The sequence below is a fragment of the Mustela lutreola genome, chromosome 16 (assembly GCF_030435805.1).
Source record: "Mustela lutreola isolate mMusLut2 chromosome 16, mMusLut2.pri, whole genome shotgun sequence".
NCBI lineage: Eukaryota > Metazoa > Chordata > Mammalia > Carnivora > Mustelidae > Mustela > Mustela lutreola.
In genome coordinates, this window is record NC_081305.1 from 18,867,097 (window position 1) to 18,893,774 (window position 26,678).

The window sequence follows — 26,678 nt, forward strand, 5'->3', positions numbered from 1 at the left end:
AGCCCCCGCCCCTTCTCCCCCCACCCCCAGCCGCAGGCGGGTTGCGTGGGTGGGAAGCCCGGCGGGGTCAAGGCCCTGGCCACCGCCCCCTGGGGCAGCCTCGTCAGGCACCGCGCAAAAAAAGGTAACTGGACTTTCACACAAGGCAACACGAGGAAGCACAAATGTTCCCGACTTAGCAGCCCTGATTTTATGATCGCGTGTGGGCCGGGATGGGTGACAGCATGCAAGCTCAGTGGCGGGATTAGTGGGAGGGACGAAGCACAGACGCTTATGTCCGCGAGGGTGGCACCGAGGATGCCCGTGAGGATGGCATCGTGGATGGCTTCGAGGATGCCTTTGAGGATGCCTGGGTGGATGCACGCCTGATGTCTGCGGCAGGGGCCGGCGTGGGTGCCTTTCCCGCTGCCGGCGCGGGTGCTTTTGCAGGTGTCTTCGCCGGTGCCTTCGCGGGTGCTGCTGCGGGTGTTTTTGAGGGTGCGGGTGTGGGTGGTTTTGAGGATCCTGGTGTGGGTGCTTTTGAGGATCCCGGCGTGGGTGCTTTTGAGGATCCCGGCGTGGGTGCTTTTGAGGATCTCGGCGTGGGTGCTTTTGAGGATCCCGGCGTGGGTGCTTTTGAGGATCCTGGCGTGCCTGCTTTCCCCGCTGCGGGTGTGGCTGCTTTCCCGGCTGCGGGCTTGGGTGCTTTCCCGGCTGCCGGCGTGGGTGCTTTCCCGGCTGCGGGCGTGGGTGCTTTCCCCGCTGCGGGCGTGGATGCTTTCCCGGCTGCGGGCGTGGGTGCTTTCCCCGCTGCCGGCGTGGGTGCTTTCCCGGGTGCCGGAGTGGGTCGTGGCTCAGGTGTCTTCTTGGGTTCCAGGAACAAGGAGGAACTGCTTTCATATTTGAGTCCCAGGAGTCTTCTTATTTTATCCCTCATCTTCTTGGTGATCACAATCGCATCCAGGATACACGTGATTGCTGCTGTGAGACACTGGATCTGTCAGACACAAGACCATACACGGGAAGGGAAGGCTGGGTTATTTTGCGGCTCTGCGGCAACCTGGCTTCCCTCTCCCATCCCATTCCCCTCTGACCCAGCACTACCTGCTCGGTGTCTGCCTAGCCGGCCGCTGTGGCACATTCTGCAATTTCCAGAAAAAGGGATTTTGGAAATGGTGGGTTTTGCTGCCACTAATGACCTCACTGGATGCCTGCAGCACCAGAAAGGACCAGAGAGGACTATTTATCGGCTGTAGGAAGCTCTGGATAAGTATGAGGTCCCGAGAAGGCCCTTCAGCAGAAAGGACTCTTGGACTTTGTTCGAAAAGAGCAGGAAGGAGTTGCCAAGGGGACCAACTGGGAGGAAAAGAACTTCAGATCGTGGACAAGGGTCTCCAAGGAGGGTGGTGTCGCTCAGACCTCTGGAGCTGGTGAGGGAGGGGGCAGAGTTGAGGCTAGGAAGTGCAGAATTTGGGACTTGATCAAGAGGTGAGATCAGGTGCCAGAGTCAGAAAGCACACGTGCAGTCAAGTATCCAAGTAAGAACTGAGGGGCTCCAGGTGGGAGCCCCTGGCAGGTAGGAGAAGGCTTGGTGGCTGAGTTAGCAGATGGGGACCTGCAGCCCATAGTAGGATTCTAGGTGCCTCCCCCATCCTGCCTGCTCCAGATGTTTCTCTTTACGTCACTTAATCCCCAGTTCCTTGAATGCATTTTCCTTGCCCCAGCTAATCTGTGGGCTCCCACAGGGATAAGGGACTTTGTTCCCAACACTAAGCCTGGGCCTGGAACAATCCAATGGGATTGACAAATATTTGCTGATGATGGAATGAGTATAAAGAAGTCAAACTTTTTTTTTTCTAGATTAATTTCTGTTCCCATTGCTTAACTTCCAGGACCAGAAGTCTCATCTCCTCATTTCCCATTTTAATCTGCCACTTCTTGTGCTCTTCATATGGTAAAGATTTGAGTCCCAGCTTGTCCCAGGCTTGTGAGCCAGGGCCAATTATTTAACCTCAGTTCTCATATCTGTAAAAATGAGAATTTTAGGGCGCCTGGGTGGCTCAGTGGGTTAAGCCGCTGCCTTCGGCTCAGGTCATGATCTCAGCATCCTGGGATCGAGTCCCGCATCCGACTCTCAGCTCAGCAGGGAGCCTCTCTCTCTCTCTGCCTCCCTCTCGGTCTACTTGTGATCTCTGTCAAATAAATAAAAAAAATCTTAAAAAAAAATGAGAATTGTAAAAATCAAGTCAGAACATGCCTGGCTCCGTGTGGGACACATGCTAGGGGCTTCCTCCCTTCATTTCTTCCTTCCTTCCTCTGGGGCCATTCATTTTTGACAATGTGCTATTTTTTTTTTTCTAGTCACGTACTTTTCCTTTCACGTGCTTTTAAAATACAATTCTCTAGTCCAAAAGAGTCAAAGCCCTATTTATAGACAAGCATACCTTGTTGCAACATTTCAAAAAAAATACTGTGTACATTTCTTGAAAGAGGAGTTTGTACCTATTTGGAGCATGAGTATTAGGACGAAGAGTTTCATGAGTTTAGAATTTATGTAACTTTACATCATTTGAAGAAGTCAGTGCAGAAGAAGGGGTGGTGGTAGGGATATTATTCTGCAAACGAAGTAATTACGGTCTGCCAGTTTCCCTTTGCAGAGTTTTGAAGTACTGATTTTTTTTTTTTTTTTTTTTTAGAGAGAGAGATCACAAGTAGGCAGAGAGGCAGGCAGAGAGAGGGAGAAGCGGACTCCCTGCTGAGCAGAGACCCGATGCGGGCCTCGATCCCAGGACCCTGAGATCATGACCTGAGCTGAAGGCAGAGGCTTAACCCACTGAGCCACCCAGGTGCCCTTGAAGTACTGATTTATTTTTTTTTAAGATTTTATTTATTTATTTGACAGAGATCACAAGTAGGCAGAGAGACAGGCAGAGAGAGAGAGAGGGAAGCAGGCTTCCTGCGGAGCAGGGAGCCTGATGCGGGGCTCAATCCCAGGACCCTGAGATCATGACCCGAGCCGAAGGCAGCAGCCCAAACCACTGAGCCATCCAGGCGCCCCGAAGTACTGATTTTTTAAAAAAAGAGCGCAAGCAAGTGGGAGGGGCAGAGGGAGAGGAAGAGAATTTCAAGCTGACGCTCTGCTGATCACTGAGACCGAAGTGTTGCTCCATCCCATGACCTTGAGATCATGACTTGACCCGAAACCAGGAGCTCACCCTTCACTGACTGAGCCATCCAGGCACCTTTGAAATACTAATCTTAAATGGGGTCATGAAGGCTTTGACTTACCCCTCCAACATAGAATAAATGCCTTCTTTCCACTTCTTGCATCGCCAGGATGGCAACTATTAAAAGGAACACAGCCGTAATGAAACTGTTGACAAGATCCTGTAATACAGAATTGAAAACTGTCAACTCTACATGAAAATGGGATGTCATAAAATATAAATTAACTTAAGTTAGTGAATTACCCATCTAAGGATGGGTGTCTTTTTAAAACTTTCCCTTTGATTAATATTACTGCCACTGTTAACAGCAAAATTCTTGCATCTTCCAAGACATGAGTTTATGTGATCTTAAGGTCCTGGATAGAAATGGGTTTAATGTCATTAAAGAGTGCCATTAAAAAAAACAAAAAACTGACAACTTTCCCATTATATTCCCCTTAAAGGGCATAAGAAAGTGAGCATGAAAAACACTAGAGGAATAGGGCCCTACCTCCATAAATATGATTTTTAATAATCCTATATGTTAAATTAATATAAATCCTTCATTCTATTCTGTAATTTATTTTTGATATAAAAATTAAATTTTAGGTTATCACTTTATTAATTTAATTGCATTCCCAAATCTGCAGGTAGAACCGCTAGTCTAGAAGTTAGATGGGATTTATTCTGTGGGTTCACATATCCCAAGGAACACATCTGGGGAGCAGGGTTGGTATTCTAGAGTGAATGCCTATGCTCTTGACTTCTGTTCTTTCCTAAGAAATGGCTGGAACTGGGTCTTTCCTGGCATCTGTGGGCTGCCTTTGTCTTCTCTTCTGGATTCCAGTACTGGGTTCTGTAACTGCTAGCCCAAACTGCGGCTTTGTGTGCCAAATAAAGGACAAGAATGAGTAGATGGAGGCCACTCCTGGAAATAAGCAGAGGCTGGGCTTCGGTAATAGAGCAGTAATGGAAAAGTGGGTACTCAGTGGGTCCGTGGCACCAGGGTGGAGACGGTCAAAAGCTCAGGGTGACAGAACCACGATATGGCCCAGATACCTAATTGGAACATTTTAAGTCCTTAAGTCTTGATGGCTTGACTTGGTAGCGTCAGCCTGTCTGGTGCACCTGCCTGATTCTAGGAAGGAGCCCTACCACCCAGTGTGTGAAATCATAATATCTCTGATGGGAACTCTTCAGTGTGCCCAGTATTTCCCAGTCCTTACCTTATATAACCCTCACAAACACCCTCCAGGGTCAGTATTGTTATGATCCCTATTTTAAGAGGACATAGCAGAGGCTTAGAGAGGTTTAAGTTGTCTAAGATAGGGTATCTGCCGAAGAAGGGAGACAGAACCCCTCTCACTGTTGCCTCCCGTCATCCCCCCAGACTGGAAGTACAGCACCCATCTTGGGCATTTTTCTATGGATAATGGGTCACAGAGGGGCAATATGATACGGGACATATACGGTGGGAGTGTATTTTGTTGATGAGCTCTCTTGGCCTGCCAGTTTCTAGATGTGTGACCTAGGGCCTGTTTTATCATCTCTCTGTGTCAGTATGTTCACTTAAAATATGGGAATAGTGATTGGGATCCATTGGGTAGATCTGAGGAGTAAATGGTATAACGAATCGGAAAGTACCAGAGGAGTTCCTGGCACCGGCACCGAGTGGGCCGTGAGTGCATTACAATGTGGACTTGTGCTGTCTGCCTTCAGAATGTGCACAGAAGTTGAACTGTCTGCAGACGTTGGGTGTGCTTCCCATTGAGATCGCTGAGCAAGGAGTCCTGTCCCTATCATGGAATATGACTTGCCTCATGGAGGGACAGCAATTATTTGGACACCTGGTGGGTAACACTGGGGAGAAAAGGAACAGGGCTGGCGAGGGTTAGAAGATCCAGCTGCATTCTGTGGGCTGCATGAAAAGTCTGTCCACAGTGAGATGAGCACAGCGGTTCACAGGTTTGCAAGAAGCTTAGTCCTTTAGGATTATGTGAACCAAGAGAATACTAATGCACAAGAACTTTTACAACTAAGAAGCAGGATATAAACCTTAAAAAAAAAATTAACTAGCTGTGGCCATAGGTGGTTGAGAATTTAGGTGAAAGCCAATGAATAATGATAATACTAATAAACCAAGTGTAGACTAGCCCCGTGTTGACTCCCTGTTGTAATTCCATCTCCTCACCGGAATACTAGACGTTCCTTTACTCTGTCCTTCCTGTAATTTACTCTGCTCCTTGCTCACAAGGAAATGCTCTCCCAAACTGTCCTTGGGAGCTGATGTTTGCCTTATATCTAACATTCTGTCATAGCTCACGCCTTGTGAGCACTTCTTGTGTGTCACATACTGGGCCAGGGTGTTAGTCTCATTTGATTCTCACAACAGACTTTCCTTATCCTCAATTTACAGATGGTTTAGCAACATGCCTGGGGCTGCCCAGCCAGTAAGTGGCAAGGCCCCTCTGTAGCCTGACTTGAGCGTCCAGAAGCCTTCTCTGGACTAACCCCCCTCCTCCCTTCTGCCTTAGACACATCATTGTTATTGGCCTCATCTTTGACAGAGAGGGAGAGAGAGGAGGGAAAGAAAGAGAGAGAGAGAGAGAGAGAGAAAGAGATGTTCTCTCCTAATGGAGTAAAATTGCAGCTGAATCTTGTCATATGCCATCTTTACTCATCATCTTTTTCTTTTCCCCTTGACTAAATGCCCTACTGACTCAGGTGCCTCTTCAGACTAAAATGAGAGATGGATTTGTTGCTTGACTGTTATTTTTCCATAAAGTTCCCAAATTCCTTAGATAAAACTGTGTAGAATTTTTAACTGGGAAAGAAAGAGATGCTTTATTGGTGAGTGCTTATTTTTAAAAATCACGGAGTATTAGAAAAAAATTTGAACATTGACAATTTGTTTCACAAAATGTGATATTTGTAGCAAGAATATATATGTGGTAAACACTGTATAGTGTTCAACTAGCTGCAACTCCCACTGACTCCATTTGTGCCTGGAGTTCTCCAAACGTGCGGCATAACCTGATCAGAAATGAGCAGAACTGTGGTTTTTCATTAATCTTATTTGAAGGGGACATTCGAAAGCTGACACTTCCTCCTTATAAATGGAAAGATTTTGCTGGTAGTTTTGGAATCATCAGAGTTTTAGTTTAAAATGCTTATTATGTTTTTTTTTTTTAATTGCTTTCTCTTGGCAGAAGCATCTGCTTGACCAGAACTCAGTCTCTCTGACCATATTGGATAATATCTTTTATAATGTAGAAGTGTTAAAAATATGGGCTATTCCGAAGGGAATTACAATTCATACTTTTCTGGGGTATGTTGACAGATGACACTAGAGTCATGGGAAAAATTGATGACAAAGTCTTACAATGAAGACAGTGACCCCACCATGGGTGGGGGTAGGGAAAGCTCTCTGCTCACTAGCTCTGATGCAGGCCCAGGTTATCGAGTCAAGGACTGGCTGGGAGGTGGACCCTTGGCTGTCAGAGTCACTGTCATAGTCTTCACAAGAAGCCACAAGATGAAATTGAGAATGGAGTATGGATTCCGCAGCCCAGGCTCCACCATCTCTCTGGAGAAGGAGGCTTTGCCAAAATGCAGTCCCAGACTCCATAGATCTCAGCAGGTCCATACGCGAGGCCAGTCCTTTTTGTTGCTGCTCTGCTGACCACCTGAAGCCCTGATTTACCAATCTTTCTATTTCCGGACTGGGAGCCTTTATCACCAGCCCCTTGCCAAACAAGAATGGGAATAGAGGAATTAGGACCTCTGTACTCCCGGGAGCCTCTAAGGAAACCGCCACTTAAAATCAGCACTAATGCTCTGCTGTGGGGCAGGTGAGAATTCTACCACTGAACTACCCATGCTGCTCAGCGCTGGGGACACCAAACCATCTTGCCAGGAGAGAGGGTCTGCGCATGCTGGATGCCTCCAGTGTGTGGGTGGGTCCTCGAGCCTGCACAGAGCCCGGAAACAGGGACGCTATAGAACAGGCCCTGGGATATCTTGGCTTTCCCCAGTTCCATCAGGTCCCAGGGGATTTCTGCAGCTTGATGCCTCCACATCTCCAAGTCCTCCTACTCTGAAGTGACCAGTAGTCCTCTCCTAAATTCTCCCTAAACCAGCACACTGTGTTCCGTGCCAAGGCCTCCGTGGTACCACGCAGTGGTAACTATCCTTCTGAACAATCTCGTAGGCACACGGCCTTCACCTTATGGAAAGAGGAAGACCAGAAATGAAGGGACAGGATAGGAGAACACAGTTTTGAATCCTGTTTTGATGGGTCTTTTAAAAAAACCTTCCAAGTCCCTTAGATTACACACACCACCTGACCGGCTGCGTTGGTTAGTATGTGGTGACTTGGTGTGGACCGCCAGTCCATTGTGCCTCTGAGTAACTGAGCAGCCTTCACGGTGCCCCAACCATGGAGCTGCTGGGAGCTCACCAGGACCAGGCATGTCCATGTGAATCGTGCTTCGGGGCTCCCAGAGTCACCCAAAGGAAAGAGGATGCTCTGACCCAAGGATAGAGCTAGGCCTGGGACCCAAGGTTAAAGGGGCCTGGCTTTATCAGAGTTGACTGAGGCCTGCGATTCTACAAACGCTGTCATGAGCCGTCTGTGACCCCTGTGAGAACAGTTCTTCTCATAGGACCTTCCTGGTTCCGTTAGGAGCCCCGACTTCCTAGATCTTCTCCCTCGTCCCTACATAAAGCATTGTGCCTTGAGGCTCCCACCAGCTCCCCAGCTTTATGGCAGCAGACCTTTCTTTCCTCTGAGGGCTCCAGTCCCTCTGACCGCAGCTGACCTTGGTGCCATGAAGCCCTCAGTCACCCGCCCTAAGGACCTGTACCTGCCCTCCAGGATAATCTGCTCACCTCCAGCTCCATATTTTAAGGAAACCATGAGAACATAGGAGAAGATACAGAGAACATAAAATTTTGAAAATCCAAGGAGGATAACAGTGATAACAATGAAGGGAGAATGGAGACAAAGAAACTGTTGTAAGGCAATAAGGCAAAAAGTCTGGGAAGAGCTGGGCCTAAAGCCAGGTCTGAGTTTCCAAGTGACGGCCCATGGCCACGGGCAACTTCACCTTTCATCACGTCTTCTCATCCGCTAAACTACAAGCCCACTAGATTGTTGTGAGGATTAAATGAGGTGACACGTATGAAGAAGTATCTGGCACATGCTGTGTGCTCAAAATGAAGATTTTCTCGAAAATCTCCAAGAGCAGAGATTTTGGTTTCCCTTCAGAACCCTCTTTATCCTTCTAGCTCTCCACAACGAAGAGGGTCTTTCATGTGTCCGTTTAGACTCGCTCACATTTTGTCGTGTCTGCTTCCTGTCGTTCTGCACTCTGTGGGCCAAAGAGAGCTCAGCAGCTTTTTCAGAAAATGCCTCACATGCTTCAAAAACGTTATTTTGAGTTTTAGCTCAACGCCGAACAATCCTATCTTAAGGTTAGAAAAAGGTACTGCATGGACGTGGGATGGGGGAGAGGCCTGACCTCTGAGTTAGGATTGCTCGCAGTGCAAGAGAAAATGGTAAAATCCAGCTAACTACTTTATGGGGTCTGATGGACACTTTCTAAGTGAATGTTTGCTTTTGCTTTGTGTTGAGCATTGTGGTGTTTGCTTTAAACACATTTAAATGTTCCAGGAACCCTATGAGGTAGTTATTGTGATCACCATTTTCCTTTGCTGAATTTCCTGGATGGGGAAATGGAGTCTAATGTTCACACACTAGGAAGATGCCAGAGCCAGGAGTGGGCCCTGTCTGTACCCGGACAGAACAGTAGTTCTTCTCCATTCTGCAAGGACACAGAACCTCAGGCCCCATAATAAATAGGATTGATCTGAGACCTGAGGGATTAACCTCAGGAATTTTTCAGTTTTGGTAAAGAGTAGGAAGTTCTGGAATAAGTTACTGAAGAAGGCAATGCAATGTTCTTTTCTTGACTACTCTGCCATGTGGCACCCCTTTGGGAGTATGGGCCCTTAGTACCCAAGAAGAGATTGACTCCTGCAATCTTTCAGGGTGTGGGTGACCATTTTGGCCAACTCTGCCATGCTGACTCTTGATTACACAGGGGGGAAATGTTTATAATGTTAGAGTAGCTGCTGTTGGAAGATAAAAGTATGTGCTGTTTTACAAGCAGTAGATGAGAAGCATATACCTAATATGCAAGTAGGTACTGCATATACCTAATTGAAATTTTCTTTAGGACAGGCTGCGAGTTACCCCTGTTTTCAGTGCCCCAGTGAGAAGGAAGCAGGTGTGTGTGTTGGTGGTGCTGTGGACAGAGGTGTCTAAGGGATCTCTCTGGGTGTTGGGCTAGTTTCTCCCCAGGGACGAGGGCAGCACCCCTGTCACAGCTCAGTTTTGTTCTTGTCCAGAAAGATTAGCTCTTTTGTTTTCCCTTGAGGAGAGACTGTACTCTAGGACTGAGGCTTATATTTGAATTATGAAAACGAACACTTACAAGTAAGGACCAATCTAAATTAATCAGCAAGTGGTGAAGGGCTAGCATATATATTAGAATAAAAAAAAGAACGATGCAGATTTCCAGAACTGTGATGGCTATGTACGGCTCATGGGCTTTGGCAATGATGAAAGAAACTAGTGCTCCTATGAGAAGACCCTGCAAGAGAAGAAACAGGACGTGTTTTAATGCACATGGGCTAGTGAACAGCGAAGCAAACCCATCAACTGTTAGAAAGTAAAACTGGTGATATTGCACTTGCCTGTATCGTTTTGTACATATATTTTATTTGTAAAAATGTCTCATATTTCCAGAAGTGAAATAATACATGGAAATAATAAAAGTGCAATTAGGTAGAGAAGAATGAAAAATAGCTCCAGTTTCTTTCTTCTTGCTCAACCCAACCCTAGTCCATCTTCTGGAAAGTCACCACTGTTCACCAGGTATATTTCATACTGGAAAGAAGTATATACAAGTAGAATAAATATATACTGATTTTGATAGAAAAAGGTAGAGCTCCAGTTTTCTTTCTTTCCAAACAGTTGCTGGTTATCCCAACGTCATTTGTTGGGAAACACCAGTATTTTCCCTGAAATCCAACCTTTCTCATGTACTAAATTCCCAGGTATATTTGGGTCTCTTTTGAGAATATGCCCTTCCATTGAGGTGCTGATTTCTTCTCTAGTACTTTTGAAATTACAGGCAATTTATTTTATATTATTGTCTGACCTAGTCCCCCTTTCAGAGCTAATCCTCACATTGTTTGTGTCTCCTGTGTTTTTCTTGGTCAATCTCCCCAAGCTAACTAAGCCTGTTGGTAGTTTAATTGGGATTTCATCTAACTTCTAATTTTGAAGGATTAAACAATTCACTTTTACTACTCAAGAACAAAGTACGTCTTTCCAGTTATTTTAGTTATCGAAGTTTGTCAAGTTTTCTTGAGGTAGGTCTTTCAAATTTATTTCATTTAGTCGTAGATGTTTTACCATTTTGATTGTTGTTATAAAGAGAAATATTTTCTTCTATTTTAAATGCTTTTTTGTTCATTTCTGCTAGTGAGTTAGTAGAGATTATCTTGTTTTAACTTGTTTCCCAGTTGATTTTGAGATTTTTAGACATACAGCGATGTCAGCTGAAAAAATGATAAATTTTCCTAATCTTTTCAACTGTTACTTATTTCTCCTCATTGTGATGAGCAGTTCCAGAAAAATACTGAATACAGTATTGATGAGGGCATCCTCTTTGTTCCTCATTTAATGGGAGTACTTCTGATGCTTCATTATATATGGTGCTGACTTTTGGGTTTATTTTTAAAATGTCAGTAAAATATGTATACCTATTTTATGGATTTTTTTTTTTTGCAATCAGAAATGAATGTTGAACTTTGTCAAATGTGTTCTTTTCCTTACCTGACATAATCTCCTAATTTTTTTTTTTTTTAAGATTTTATTTATCAGAGGGAGAGAGGGGGAGAGAGCGAGCACAGGCAGACAGAGGCAGAGGGAGAAGCAGGCTCCCTGCTGAGCAAGGAGCCTGATGTGGGACTCGATCCCAGGATGCCGGGATCATGACCTGAGCCAAAGGCAGCTGCTTAACCAACTGAGCCACCCAGGCGTCCCTAATTTGTTGTTCTTTTAACCTAAAATCTTGGTTAGTTCAATAGAGTCCTAATATTGCATCGTCATAGTGTATTTTTTAAAAGTACTGAATATTTTCTGCTAATATATTAATACTTGTTGATTTGATACAAGCGAGATTTCTATTTTGTCTGACTCGGTCAGGTTTTGATATCAGTGTTATACTACTTTGAAGAAATAATTCAGAAGGGCTTCTTCTTTTTCCATTCTTTGAAGGAGTTTCAATCGTATCAGAATTACATCCCATTTAAGATTGAAAGAGTTAATGTGTAAAAAAGGCTGTCCCTTATATATTTTTGAAAGATACTCATTTGATCAGTTCTCATTTTCTTCTGTGTTTACGTTGGTCTGGTTAGGTTTTTCTCTATCCTGGGGTCAGTACTGGTCCTAGAAAATAAACTGTTTCTTTCAGGTAGTCAGGTTTATTTGTTTTGTAAAGTACTCTTGGGGAATCCTCTCAGTGTCTTCATCCTTAGTGATTATTTTCCCTGTCTGGTGTCTTAGCTTTAAATACATGTTCTCTCTTCAGTCTTTTTTCATATTATCCTAGCCATTGGTTTATCAGTTTTGGTCAATTCTGTTATTTTTGTTTGTTAATTTATACGTTTCAGCTCTTACTCTTTCTGCTTCCCCTAATTCCCTCTTTGAGGGAAAACCTGAGAAATACAAAGGCAGGAAAACCAGCGCTGGTTTAGTAATCCGGGTCGAGTGTGGGGAGGGGCAGGGGAGAAGGGAGGAAAGATGGGGCAGAACACACTGGCTGGCAAAGGGAGGTGGGGAAGTTTTCCCGACGCGGCGTCCCCGGGGATTCCCCAAGGCCGCACCCACCCTGCATCACCAGCTCTCTCTGCTCACCAGCCTTATGACCTTCATCACTCCCGTGGGCGTGAAGAAAAAACGCTTGAAGCTGTCCCTGAATTTGATCGGGACTAGGGCCCGTCCTTCCGCACGCTTTTGCATGGCGGCCTTCTCAGCTTCGCTCTTGGGCACCTGCGGTGGCTGGGTGGGTGTTCTCGATGTTGCATCTTTTGGCGCACCGGGTGCTACGTTCTTGGGTTGCGCGGAGGGCCCTGAGCTTGCGGGTGTCCCCGGAGGTGCAGGAGCCCCTGGGCGTGCAGGTGTCCCCGGAGCTGCGGGAGCCCCTGGGCGTGCGGGAGTCGCTGGGCGTGCAGGTGTTCCCGGAGCCGCGGCAGCCCCTGGGCGTGCGGGAGTCGCTGGGTGTGCAGGTGTTCCCGGAGCCGCGGCAGCCCCTGGGCGTGCGGGAGCCGCTGGGCGTGCAGGAGCTGAGCGTGAGGGTGTCCCCGGAGCTGTGGCAGATCCTCGGCCTGAGGGTGTCCCCGGAGCTGGGGCAGACCCTGGACGTGAGGGTGTGCCCGGAGCTGGGGCAGCCCCTGGGCGTGCGGGAGCTGAGCGTGAGCGTGTCGCTGGAGCTGCGGCAGCCCCTGGACCTGCGGGACGCTGCTGCTGTTGCAAGCTCCCTGTGGGGGTCTTGGTGGTTTTGGCATCCATGATGGGCCCCGGGGGCCTGGCTGTGTCAGGCAGGCCCTGCTGCTCGGAGCCTGCCACCACCGGCAGGCTGGCCCCTGGGAACCAGCGGCGTGCCCCAACGGCTGCCCCCCCCCCCCCCCCCCCCCCCCGCTTCCCGTCCCTCGCGCGCACCCAGCTCTGTGTCCCGCGGACAAACCAGGCCCTCTAGCCACCTGCATCGTCATTTGGGATGCGATGCCACTGCCTAGCCTGGGAACTCATTTTCCCTGCAACCCCACCCCTCCGTGCTGCCAGCCGACCAGGAAGGGGGCTCTGGAGACCATTTAGGGTGGTCTGGGTGCATTCTTCTCTGCCACCCAAGCCCAGGAGGAGGCAAACCCAATCAGATCAGGATCAGTGCTGGCTTGGAAATGACGATATGGGTGAGCGCTGGGTACAGAGTTCCCACATCTCTTCTTCCAGTTCCCATATTGAGATTAAAATGAGAACAATCACAGGAAATATGTGGAGGAATAAATACATTTAATATACTTAATACTTAGCATCAACTAAAGAGTAATATAAAATTACAAAACTTATATTTTGTCATGAATAGCCTTTTTCTGATAAGGACCACTTGGATTAAATAGAAGCTTCCGGTAAATAAGGACCCCGTCTGCAATACAGCACACTCCCGCCAGGAGTCCAAACACCTGGAAACGAAGACACTTTGTCACTGCTGTGGCCACGTTCTGGACCTCAGTCATTCTCAGGTTTTAAGTGGTCTGCCCCCTGGCTTCCTCTCTTGCTTCCACCTGATACTGAAAGGGGAAGAGACTTCAGAGATTATTTCATTCTCATGCCCACGTTTCCCCAATACCTGCCTAAAGAAAGGAAAAGGTAACTCAGGTGAGCAGAGATAATATTGAAGGGGTGTAGGCTCTGAAACAAAGACTTGTCTGGATCTCTTAACTTGCTCCCGCATGTATGATTTAAAGCCCTACTGAAGGTATCTAGTTATCAATCAACATTTCCACCCCAATGTTCAGTTGCCTTTCTTCCTACAGACTCAGCTCAAGGGCCAAAGGTAACAGCAGCTCAAGATTAAACTCATGCAACAGTAGCTGTGACATGCACTTCAGAGAACTGGAGTGGTTAAGATGATCCAGAGTGAACTCTTAAGGCTGGGCTACATCTGCTTAAAGGGTGGGATTCTAAATAGGCCTCAGGGAGACAGACAAACAAACAAACAAACAAACAAAAAGGCAAAGGGAATAAACTAGAACTTGGTCTTTAGGTACTGTGATGGCTGTTTGAGAGCTGGCACCTGGGCTGGAAAAGAGGGATATTATTCCTTGCGTGCTATTTAGTCAGTGCCATCCAATGGCCAGGAAGTCTGGCCCCTTGGCTCTAGACACCACTCCATTTTCCATGCTGAAACTCAAACTCAGCTTCTTAGCTTCTGACCACACTGAGTACTTCCTGCCCTTCCATGACTCTGGTACTCTGCGTGTTGCTGGTTTCTCTACCTGGAACCACCTGCTTCGCCTCCCCTTTATTCCTGGCAAGCTGCATTTCCACTGCCAGAGCGAGGTAGTTGCTTCCTCTTTTCTGTGCCCTGAAGTACTCTGTCAATAGCTTATATACAGCTGTTTACATTTCTCTTCCCTGTATTAGGCTCTAAGCAATTTGAGGATAGGGCAGGCTCATGTTCTAGCCCAGTGCTGTCCAAAAGACACAGAATATGAGTCACCAATGTAAGCCACATAATTTTTTTTAATAGCCACATTAAAAAGAAAAAACAAGGGGTGCCTGAGTGGCTCAGTCATTAAGTGTCTGCCTTCGGCTCAGGTCATGATCCCAGCATCCTGGGTTCGAGCCACACATCCGGCTTCCTGCTCAGTGGGAAGCCTTCTTCTCCCTCTCCTACTCCCCCTGCTTGTGTACCCTCTCTCACTGTCTCTCTCTCTCTGTCAAATAAATAAATAAAATCTTTTTAAAAAAAAAAGGAAGGAAAAATAAGTGAAATTAACTTTAACAACATATTTTGTTTAGCCTAGTATATCCAAAGTATAATTTTAACATGTCATCAATATAATAAAGTTATTATGAAATAATATACATTTTTGGGGCAAGTCTTTGAAATCCATTTTGTATTTTACATGTATAGCTCATCTCAATTAGACCAGCTACACTTCCAGGGCTCAGTAGCCGCATGTAGCTAGTGGCTATGGCATCGGACAGCACAACTCTATACTCTGTCAGCATCTACTGAAGTGCACCTTTGTAAACACCGGGTCAGTGAATGAATGAGTAAGTGAATAAAGGTCCAGGTGACTTTTGAACAACATGGGTTTGAACTGCATAGGTCCACTTACGTATGGACTTTTTTCTGATAAATATAGTAGTACAGTACTGTAAATGTATTTTCTCCTCATGATTTTCTTAACATTTTCTTTAGCTTACTTTATTGTAAGATACAGTATATAATACATATGATACAGAAAATATGTGTTAACTGTTTATGTTTTTGGTGCTTCTTGTCCACAGTAGGCTATTAGTAGTAAAGCTTGTGTGTGGGAAGTCAGTTTTAAAAGTTTCAGCTGTGAGGGGAGTCGATGTTATTCAAGAGTCAACTGTAAATTCCATGCCTTTTCCCTCTTTCTCCATAGAAGAGGGTTAAGATTATCTTTTTTGTTTGTTTAAAAGTTTAAAAAAATATTTATTTTAGGGGGAGTGGGGTAGAGGGGAAGCAAGAGACTCCTCAAGCAGACTCTGCTGAGTGGTAGAGCCTGACTGAGGGCTCCATCCCAGGACCCTGAGATCATGACCTGAGCCAAAACCAAGAGTTGGATGCTTAACTGACTGAGCCATGAGATAAGATTATCTTTAAAGATAACTGGAGGAGATTGCTGTTACAGCATTATCTCATTTCTAGAATAATTCTCATCCCTCATGAAGTTGCTTGGGTCTTTTGTAAGGAGATGAAAAACCATGGATTGTGACATACATGGCTGTCTGAGAATGGTTAGTTCTCCCAATACTTGCTTTCCCATACTATGGAAAGACAAGGAAGCAGGAGGGAGATTTATTTAAGAACTTTCGGATTTTTTTTAAAAAAAGAAAAGGTCTTTCATATTCACATCTCTAGATAAGAATCTAGAAAAGCCAAACAATTCTGAACCTCCTATAAAAAAAATCTCAGAAGTATATCAGATGACACTAAAACTCAATTATTTGACTCTTGTTTATTTTGGCTTGCCTTCCAGGATAAATTCTGGTTAAACTGGCTTGCTTCTCTTCAAGCAACGTTCAAAATAAGTCCTTTACTTATAAGGTTTCACCAGACATCTTGTATTATATTCCATCTGAAGAAAGGTCTGGACAAAGAATAACTGAGCTCAGAGCCATCTGTCTCACCTTAACAAATGGTATGTATCCTTTTCCTTAAAAGCGAGCACTACAAAACTCATCCGTGGTCTTTTGCCATCAGGTTTCTCAGAGCTAAGTGTAACAGATTCCAGTAACTTTTCTCAGTCTAGTCCAGCTCTACATATTGATGTGGAACATATGGGAAATACTATTTAGTTAACTTCTGTTTTAGGGTGAAATCATATTCCTTCAGGTTTATCAGGGCATGTACTCACATAAGAAATATATATATATATTTTAAAGATTTTATTTATTAATTTGACAGAGAGAAATCACAAGTAGACGGAGAGGCAGACAGAGAGAGAGAGAGAGAGAGGGAAGCAGTCTCTCTGCCGAGCAGAGAGCCCGACGCGGGACTCGATCCCAGGACTCTGAGATCATGACCCGAGCCGAAGGCAGCGGCTTAACCCACTGAGCCACCCAGGCGCCCTCACATAAGAAATATTAAGCCCCTAGGAACCATATACTGGCCTAGGAGACACAAGGATGAGTATAGTATAGATTCCTGTTCCTATATCTGTTTTTCAAGTAAGTTTGAATACCAATCAAACCTAAAGCAAGAAATCACAAAAACCTCCACTTACCCCTCCAAAGGCTATAATTCTTGTGGTTTCTGGTAACAGTGCCAACACAGATATAATTACCATGAATATTGCCGCTATTACTGAGTTGAAGATATCCTAAAACACAGAATAGAAATGTCAACTTTATATGAAGATCACAAAAAAAAAAAAAAAAGAATCAGCTGCCTACAGATTTTGAAAGTTCCATTTATTTCTTTTTAAGGATTTTATTTATTTATTTGAGAGAGAGACAGAGAGAGCATGAGAGGGGAGAAGGTCAGAGGGAGAAGCAGACTCCCTATGGAGCTGGAGCCTGATGTGGGACTTGATCCTGGGACTCCAGGGTCATGACCAGAGCCGAAGGCAGTGGCTTAACTGAGCCACCCAGGTGCCCAAAAGTTCCATTTTATTAAACAAATTTAGTGAGTTTTTTTTTTGTTTTTATTAAATCCAACTGCCATAGTAAGAGGACACCTATATTATGTTTGGTCTATAGTGATGCCTACTGTTTTTCTTAATCTATGATACTGTGATATACCAATCATTTACACTTTGGCTTATTTCTTTTCTATTTAAATACAGTTGGAGAGAGAACACATCTGGTTGGGAATGCGGGATGTATTATGTGGAAGGTTTATGATAGAGTGGTACACTGGAAATTCAGAATGCTGAGAGACTATGTGGAGTAGTTTACACTGTAAATCAAACAACTTTATAATGTTACTAAAATGCAATTAATAAAAAGCTGCACACATTTGGCAGAAAATGATAATTTTCAGGAAAAAACTTTCCTACATCTGCATGTAGGCTGAATGATTATACTATTATTTCTGATGAGGTGGCTCATTCATCTAATAATTTCTAGAAACAGGACATTTGCCTTCTGAACAATGGCTTTAAGGGCTGCAGCTTACATTATGAATGGTTATATAGCGTGAGAGAGGTAGATCATCTTTACTCTGGAGTGGTTTATATCTGTTTGCAGATAACTCTGGAGGCAGGAAGGTATTGTTAATAGAAATATCAGACTTCAAACTCCTGGTAACTTAGACATGTGGTTATTAAAAAAATGGGGGGGGGCGCCATGGTATCATGGAATAGAATGTTAATTACAAAACCAAAACAAAACAAAATAAAAACCAAACAAGCTAACAAAAAAAAAAAAAAAAAGGAAATTTCAAGAAATGTTGAGCCTGTACTTGGATATCACTGCAAAGCCCTGGGTTGACTCACTTTCTGTCATTGTAATACTTGAGGGAAACAGAGGAGCCTACTTTACACACTGTCAGTTACTGCAGCTTTGGGACAGTGATAACCATAACAAATCTGAATGCGGATGACCACGCCCTTTCCTCATCGGTGAAGGCAGTGGCCGTGAGGCAGAAGTTATCTTTCCCCATCGACACATTAATTGAAATCTAATTGAAATCGTCAGCCCTCTTTGTGTCCTTCACTTTTGTCACAGTAGAAGAACCCCAGGCAGCTTCTCCAGGGCTGTGCTCTGGCTCCCATTCCCTTCACCACTCTGCAGGAACCTTACTGTGCTTCTGACCCTTCTTTGTCCCTGGCCAGCTGTCCTCTGTGGCTCCTTGGATTACAGTTGTCTCTCTTGCCCTGCTCAGGCTCAGCATTCCTTCAGCTTTCCGGTTACCTGTCCACTTGAGAGGCACACCACTCTGGTAAAGGGGCCTCCGGTAACACAGCCTGGGAATATATATTTTTTCCAGGACTTATTTTTGTTCTCTTTACCTGTGACAGTATTCACCACTCCTTTCTGAGCTGCTTTCCTCTCTTGCCTTCTATGACACAGGTCCCCCTTGCGTGCTCTCCTGCCTTTCTCTGGCTCTTCCTCCTCTAAATCACCCCGTATATTGGCGTTTCCCAGTTTTACCTTCAGCTTGCTCTCTGTTTTCTCCGCACCATTTGGGCCAGTCCTAGAGCTCGTCTGCCGTGACAAGGTGATGACTTCCAAAGCTGCAGCTTTAACTTCTCACTCTCCTGAGCTTCAGACCTGTTCTGAACATTTCTATCTGAATATTCCATAAGCAACTAAAACCTAGCATTTCTCAGACTGAACTTAACTGCATTCCTCTCTCTGGCCCTTCCTTAAATATAGTCAGTCCTCTTTGTACTTCCTACCTCAGGACCGTCTCCAGATATTGAAATGGCAGGCATTCTTAATTCCTATTGACTTAGTCCTATCAATTCTACCCCAGTAACCCCTTTCTCTGTAGATACTGTTAGGACCATAGTTCAGGCCTTTATAATTTTCATGCCTGGATTACAGAACAACATTTGAAGTGATCTCTGAGACCTACCTCTAGTTTTGCTCCTCTTTAAGTCATTATTGACATTGGCACCAGCAATTTCCTAAATTGTAAGCTGCTTGTGTCACTCTCCTACTTAAAAACCCTTAAAAGCTTCCAGTGGTGTTGGTTTAAAACCCAGGGCATATAAAGCCCTGCCTGCTCTGACCTCCTACTGCCCCCCCACGCCTCCACTCTTACCCCCGTGCCTCCACACTATCCTGGCTATGCATCCATCCCAGCCCCTATGACACTGAATTGCTCCTCTCTCTTGCTTCCCTGAAAATTCCACAGGTATAAGATTTGTGTTTTATCAAAGAACCCATTATGGAAGCTGGGATTAGCAGACACTGAACACCTGCTGAATAAATCATTACGCTAGATCAAAAGCAGAGAAGAATCTGGGTTTCATAATGGAGTAACCCTGTAGTTAGCCATATGGCACCATTTCTCAGAGATTACAATATCAGCAAAGTTTGATCCTCAGAGATTTGGAGACTAAATTTCAGTCTACACATAGGCCACCCTCTCTCCTGGTGTATTCTGTTATACTTAGGGCTCCAAGTTTATTACAGGGACCTATAATAAGCTCCAGAGAATATTATAGTTTGGAGAAAAAAAACACTAAAATGTATTAGTTTTAATTAACCTCAGAAAGCAGAATGTGAAGAGCAACTATACACCTTCCTGAGTAAAGAGGATATGGACCATGCTTCTCATGTCCTTGAAGAAATCCCTGGAATAATTTCACTTAGACCTTTCTGCTACTAAATAACATTGTGTACACTGAGGGCCCACTGTGACCTTGTTCCCTAGGATACCCTCCAGTCAGGTCCAGCTCTAAAATTGTGATCAAGTAGGAGTTTGGAGAGTTGCTATGAAGATCCTATTTCCCAGTTTTCTCCTTTGGGACTTTTTCAGCTTGTGATTAGCTTGATTGGCCTTCAAAGGTGGTTCTAGAAGGTACCACTTGAAGGCATGCTTAAAGCTCTAAAGTCTGCTCTCCTTAATAGGGGTTATCAGCACCTTGGAACCCAGAAGGATGAGACAAGTGCAGCTGAGGAGGACTTAAGTGCAGCTACCAGTCCAGCCAAAAATGGGAAGGGCAGCACGAGTCTTAGCAGGGAGACCTACAGAGACAGGATACTGGAGGTAAAACTTGAAAGAAGAGAGAGAGGTAAAGCAACTCAGTTTTTCCTAGAACAGGAGAGTAGTCCAGGCTGAAGGGACATGTACACCTTAACAAGCATCTTGAACTTGCCTATTTTGACAGTTTCCAGAATCATTTAGGCGCTTCACTGGGCAGCTGTTCTCAGTGCTAGAAGCATGGCAGGGGAAGTTCATATGGTACTAAATAAATTAGCATTGATGATTATAGACATTCATAAGATAACATTGTGCTTTATTCAACCTCCCAGATTATTTTGGTTTTCTATTAGTGATCAGGGATGTGCAAGATGTGAATACTTGTGTCCCTGCCTCCATCTCTTTCCCCAATTTTGAGGCCATATTAACAGGTACTTAAAAGGGAAGTGAAGATTAAGAATGCTCTATAGATTTCTTAGCCATGATCTTAAATTTAAATTTCTTTAGAAAATCATCACTTAAGTGACTTCTCCTAATAGAAGAGTCAGCCCCACCTACTGGTAGGTGGGAGCTCAGAGGAGACTTTATCCTTTGTGGTTCTTAAGGGACAACACAGGACTTGGTAGCAGTGGGCAGAGTTCCTCCTTCCTAAGCCTACCAGACATTCCTTAAAGGCTTCTTCTAAAGAATAGCTTATTAAAATGTCTCACTATGACAGGAAAAAAGTAGTTAATTTTAACCATAAAACTGAACACTTACAAGCAAAGGCCAAAATAAACAGGCTATTAATCGATCAAGTCTCAGCATATATAAAATTATGAAAAAGAAAATAATAGTAACTTCAAATCCAGTGATGACAATGTATGGTTCAGGGGCTTGTCCAATGATAAAAAAGGTCATGGATGTCACACTTAGTGCCTGTAAGGATTAGAAAAAACATGATTTAGTCAACCATTATTGAATGCAAGTTTAAGCTGTAAAAAATGATCATTTCTAAAGTAACTAAATAAATGGGTTTAGGCCACATACACACACACCTAAAAGAGGAATTACTACAATGTATGGCTATTGCCTTCTCTTTGTGTTCTAGGGAATCAGGTGTCCCACTCTTTTTTCCAGTTGTACAACTAATACCATCTCTTCCCACATCTGTTCCCTTAATCTTTTTCCACTACATATCTTCTTTTTTCTCTCAGACCTTCAATCTCACTGGCTCCTTTCCCCATCATACTATAAACATATCCAAGTCGTCTTCTCCTAAAACACACAAATGCATCCCTTCCATTCACCCTGCTCCTCCAAAAAACTCCTGTTTTCTATTTTTCCCTATAGGTTCTTCTCAAAAACATCTGTGTACTGACAGCTATAATTCCTTATCATCTGCTCATCACGCTTTAACTCTTAGCAATTTGGAATCTACTATCAAACTTAAACTTAGGATGTTGCCAAATATCAGAGAAAAATTTAAAATAAATTGTTAGAGAAAAACAATTCTCTGAAAAACACTGTGGGGGAACAAAGGAAAAAAAAAACTCCCAACATTTCTGATGCTTCACTTTTTACATATTTTCTCTAACCTAAATAGAATGTAATCAGAATTGATGAATATTTTAAGTAAAAAAAAAAAAAAAAAAAAAAAAAAAAAAGGGCGCCTGGGTGGCTCAGGACCCAGTGAGTCGGTCAATGTCATATTTCTAGGAGCTGTCATGTTATAGCTCTTTCCAGAGGCTCTATGTTCTTGAAAAGTGGTTTTGTCAAGAGTTTTCCCTGGCTAGACTTTTTATGATCAGTCTGTCTGCTAGTAGCATCTACATGTTCTTTTTAACCTTAAATCTCTATGGGCTACTTATTCATGATTCTTTCAATTACTTTATTAGTACAAAAATAGCCTACCTTTGAACTTCTAAATTGGTCAGTTTGATTATGTAGCAAATATATAATCAGTAACTAAATAAGCCATTCTTTATAATTAATATAATTACTATTAGCAACATTTCACCTCAAAGCACTTGATTTACTCTATTGAACCACAGTCTTGAGTTCATGGATTATGAAATTTGGGGTCACTTTTTCAGCCCCTATCTTTTTTTTAAAATTTTTAATTAATTAATTTATTTGACAGAGAGAGAGATCACAGGTAGGTAGAGAGGCTGGCAGAGAGAGAGAGAGAGAGAGAGAAGCAGGCTCCCTGGTGAGCAGAGAGCCCGATGAGGGACTCGATCCCAGGACCCTGAGATCATGACCCGAGCCAAAGGCAGCGGCTTAACCCACTGAGCCACGCAGGCGCCCTCAGCCCCCATCTTTTGTAAACTTTCTACACCATGGAATTTGACGCTGGTGATTAATTCATTTTCTGATAAGTTCCTATGATTTGAGTCATACTGAATTCTCCCCCCAATCTGTTATTTACAGCTCTTCTATCATTACTCTTAGGCTTTGTCTCCAGTTCTCTTTTAAATATCCCACTAATATCTCAGACATTTCTTCACCACTTTATGGAAACTGTTTTTGCTCGGATTATCAGTGATTTCAGAATTACTAAATTTAATGAACATTTTTTAGTTCTTATCACGTTGGACCCCCATGGGTTAATTACCATTGGCTGTCTTTTTCCTATTTTTCTACTCCTTTGGCTTGCATGTCACTTTTCCTACTTCTTATAAACTCTGCAACTATTCTCCCTTGGTGGGCTTCTCTCCTTAATTTACCTATCCTTTAAAAACACTGGCATTCCTTTAGATTCTGTTCACCACCCAATCAATGAATGTGGGTTCCTATTGGAGATAATTCCTTAACATCTCACACGTAAATAGCCATTTGAAATCTCTATCTAAATGCCTATAGGAATCTCAAATTCACCTATCCAAAACTGAACTGTCTTGCCCATTCCTCCTGTATGCATTATCTTAACTGGTGATACCACCACCTTATCACCCACCCTAGAAACCTATTATCAGTGCTCCTAATACTCCCCACAACTGATCAGTCCGTCAGGTCCTGCTGATCTAATGCTTACCGTCTTGGGAAACCACTCCCTCCTCTTCGTTCCTAAAGCTACTGACCTTCAGAATTTCCCCTGAACTACCATGACAAAGGTATTATAATGATCTAAAATGCAAATGCACTTCTCAGTGGCCTCCTGTGGTCTTTAGAATAGAGCCTACCTCTCACAGGATAAGTCCAATGTTTAATTCTCAAATTGAACTTCTGATCCTCCTCCTACAGTCGCCTTACTCACAGGCTTTCAGTGGATGGCAACTCCACCCTTCCAGTGCTTAGGCCAAAGACTTTGGAGTTATCCTGACTCCTCTCTTTTTCTTACATCATACCTGGTTCATCAGCAAATCACATTGGGGCTACTTTCAAACTATATCCCAAATATGATCACTTCCTGTAGCATACTGTGCCAACACTCTGGTCTGAGCCGCTATCCTCATTGTCCAGATTACTGCAATAGCTCTAACTGGTCTCCTGGTTCTTCGCTTACTTTTGCAGCAATACCCTCCTGTCTCTCTGACCAATCCATTGTCAACATAGCAGCTGGTCTCTTTTTTTTTTTTAAATGTTAGTCAGATCATATACAACCTTACTCAAAGCCTTCCTCATCTACTGTGTCCCCAGTCACTCCACTCCTGCCATACTGCGTTCCTTGCTTTTTCTTGAACCCTTCAGGTACATTCCTGTCATAGGGCCACTGTAATGGATGTTCCTTTTTCAAACCCTTCTCCTCCAGGTATTCTCATAACTCACTCCCTAGCCTCACTCAACTCTTTGCTAAATTATCATCTCAACAAGGCCTAACCTGACCACTCTATTACTGGACCCTGCAAACTTCCTCTCCTTACACTCCTTTCCCTGGCTTTTTTTTTTCCTGTTTCATAGCACGTACAACTTTTTACAATACTGCATCGTTTATTTACTGTGTTTACTATTTGTCTCCGCTGCCTTCCCAACCCAATATGTAAACTCCATGAGGACTAGGGATCTTTGCTTTGTTCACTGATATCTCCTCAGAGCCTAGAACAGTGCCTGGAACATGGTAAGCTTTCAATAAATATTTCTTGAATGAAAAAAAATAAGGCAACACCTATCTTGTTAAAATTTGCTGCAAAAATCATGCTGGTTTTTTTTCCCCCCCCCTTATGTCTTTGCTCATGGCAGCTCATGGCTGCCCCTCAGACCCTACTCATGTTCCTCTAGGAAGTTTCCTGATACCTCTCCTTCTCTTGTGCTTGGTTAAATGTCTCATTCTCTGGCCTATCCCCATCTTATTATGTATTTTATAGCTATCTGCTCATAGGTCTGTCTCTTTGACTAACCTGAAGAACTCCATGAGCCAGGAACTTCTGTCTTGGTTGTCTTTGTTGTTCCAAGGCCTAAGTCAGGTCTTATAATACAGCTAAATACTCTTAAGTGTTTGTTGAGGGAATTCATATTTCTGAAATGAAACCTTTCTCACAAGATCTTACTCCCCCTCCAGTATTCTTCCAGAGCTTTCAGTACTGGGGATAAAACTCTAGACCTGCAAGTCACTTCTTCCCTGATTACTCCTAACCCAAAGTAATCTCTGTCCTTTAAATTCCAGAGTAGTTTCCTAAACCTCTCATATACACTTTGACTTCTATTACATTAATTTCTCAGAATCACACATTTTTGGTGTGGAAGGGACCTTGTATGCAGTTCTACCCACTCACCCGAATTACAGCATCCTCCCTAGGTGCTTATCTGTGCATTTTACCTTTGCTGTTTGGGAATGTACTGCCTTCCCAAGTGATGTGGCCACTTAATCTGGGAAACTTTCCCAATAGAAAATTCTTCCTCATATTAAGTGGAACTGTTTGCCTGTAGCTTTTACTATTTCTATCCCCTCCCCTTTAGGGATCACATCTTCAAAATTTAAAAATTATCCCCCCCCCCCCCGCCCCCACCCAGTTCCTTCAACATACTCTCCTGTGACAGTCTCCACTTCTTTAACTAGCCAGGGCACCTCCCTCAAATGATGGCTCATTCTCTCCAGACCTCTGTTCAGAACTAACTGCAGTGCGCCCGGCATGCCTGATGCCCCGAAGCCGGCAGCCCCAGCCCCGCTGTCATGTGCCGGGTACAAGCGCAGCTGCCGGGCCTGTTAACCTGGGTATCTGGTGTGCAGGTCCAAGTGGGGGCCACCCATGCAGACGTGCTTCCTTGGCTTTAAGAATGTGTCTGTGAACCCCTGAAGGGCAGGACAGTGCCTTCTTTCTCTCCTTCTGTCCCCAGGGTGCCCCGGGAACCGCCTTGCCTCTGGGGAGGCCTAGGCTGAAAGAGAAGGTAGGGGATTCCTCTTTATCCTTGAGAGCCATCCCCCGCTGCCCCTGAGCACGCCCCAGTACCACCCCCACTCGCCCCAATACCGCCCCCACTCGTGGCCCGGCCTCACCAGCCTTAGGATCTTCACGTGGCCTTTTACGCTGAAGCAGAAGGGGCGATGCTTCGGCTTCAGGGTGGGCATCATGTCTGCAGCCTTGCAGCAGCACCACTTCTCCCCCTCATCCCCTCTCCTCGCCGTACAGCTCTGCCAGGCCTCGAGCGGGGACAGCAACCGCCACTAGGGCTTCGAACCACCCTTCTAGGATTCCCGCCCTCGCGCGCGCATGCGCACGTCACTACCCACCCCCCAGCGTGCTCGTGCGCATGCGCCTCACGGGGTGGGCGGCAGGCCTCTCTGACTTTGCTGCCTTATGGGGTTCGCCTGCTGCATTTCTGTGGACCTAGCGGGGATGCGCCTTACAGGCAGGCGGACCTTTCCTAGTGCTGCCCTGCTCTGCTCCGCCAGGTACAAACAACTGCTCTCCAGCTCTAGGTAAGGGCTTTCCAGTCAGGTAGTGCTTCAGGAGAGCGAGCGGTGCAGGGAGGGATTGGGGGTGTTCAGGAATGGCTGCAGAATTACCCTGGACTATGAGCATCTCAAATACCAACTCCCTAGAGAAGCTTTCCCGTGGTCACCCCGTCTAGAGCAGCCACCATCACCCTCTTCACAACACTTATCAGTAGCCAATATATTTTACTATAAATTGCACAAAAGCCAGGACCTGCCAGTGTATACTCCTCTCCCTGCCGGGTTCCCAGGGTCTGGCACATAGTAGATTTAAAATATGTGCTGTCTGAATCAACGGCCTGGGCCTTATTCCCTGCCGTTGCCCCCAGGATATCACAGTCTGAACTAACAGCCTCATCCCAAATCAGAAAAACGTTGAACTTAATCTTGAAGTTTATGGGGGGCGTGTTTATGGCGGATAATACAGGGCCCCTGGCAGATAATATAGAAAGCTCCAGATGGGGTGTGGCTTTCTGGTAGCAGATCCAGAGACTGAGCCCTCTTGCAAATGACTTCCTCTTCTCTGTCCTAGAGGAGACTGGTAGCGCCTTACACTCCTGAAAGAGGAAGGAAGCCCCTCCACCCAAGCTGTAGAATGGGCATGCCCACACCGTTCTTACTGCAGCTTTTTAGGTTTCAGGGCCTGGGCCT

The 26,678-nt window shown here is 44.8% G+C and overlaps 1 protein-coding gene across 4 annotated transcripts; it reads right to left on the bottom strand.

Annotated features, from left to right (window-relative positions):
- Positions 1-79: 79 nt before the first annotated feature.
- CKLF (chemokine like factor) lies at positions 80-25,785 on the bottom strand. 4 transcript variants are annotated; one of them, XM_059152977.1, is made up of 5 exons: positions 25,590-25,785; positions 20,933-21,091; positions 16,803-16,898; positions 3,268-3,366; positions 101-976 (listed from the first exon to the last, which is right to left on the bottom strand). In XM_059152977.1, exons 1-5 carry the CDS (start codon positions 25,662-25,664, stop codon positions 272-274), a joined length of 1,134 nt encoding a protein of 377 aa, XP_059008960.1. In that variant the 5' UTR covers positions 25,665-25,785; the 3' UTR covers positions 101-271. The 4 variants fall into 4 exon arrangements, with proteins under 4 accessions (XP_059008958.1, XP_059008957.1, XP_059008960.1 ...); XM_059152974.1 differs by lacking the exons at positions 16,803-16,898; positions 20,933-21,091; positions 25,590-25,785 and adding exons at positions 9,683-9,841; positions 12,175-12,365 and having other exon boundaries at positions 82-976; XM_059152976.1 differs by lacking the exons at positions 101-976; positions 3,268-3,366 and adding an exon at positions 13,318-13,499.
- Positions 25,786-26,678: the final 893 nt, after the last annotated feature.

Bases quoted from the DNA above. Each gene is read 5' to 3' on its own strand.
- CKLF (XM_059152977.1), bottom strand. From the start codon at position 25,664: ATGATGCCCACCCTGAAGCCGAAGCATCGCCCCTTCTGCTTCAGCGTA. The intron at 21,092-25,589 runs GTGAGGCCGGGC...TAATCCTTACAG, and splicing joins ACGTGAAGATCCTAAGGCTG to GCACTAAGTGTGACATCCAT. The intron at 3,367-16,802 runs GTAAGTGGAGGT...TCTGTATTACAG, and splicing joins GAATTATAGCCTTTGGAGGG to GATCTTGTCAACAGTTTCAT.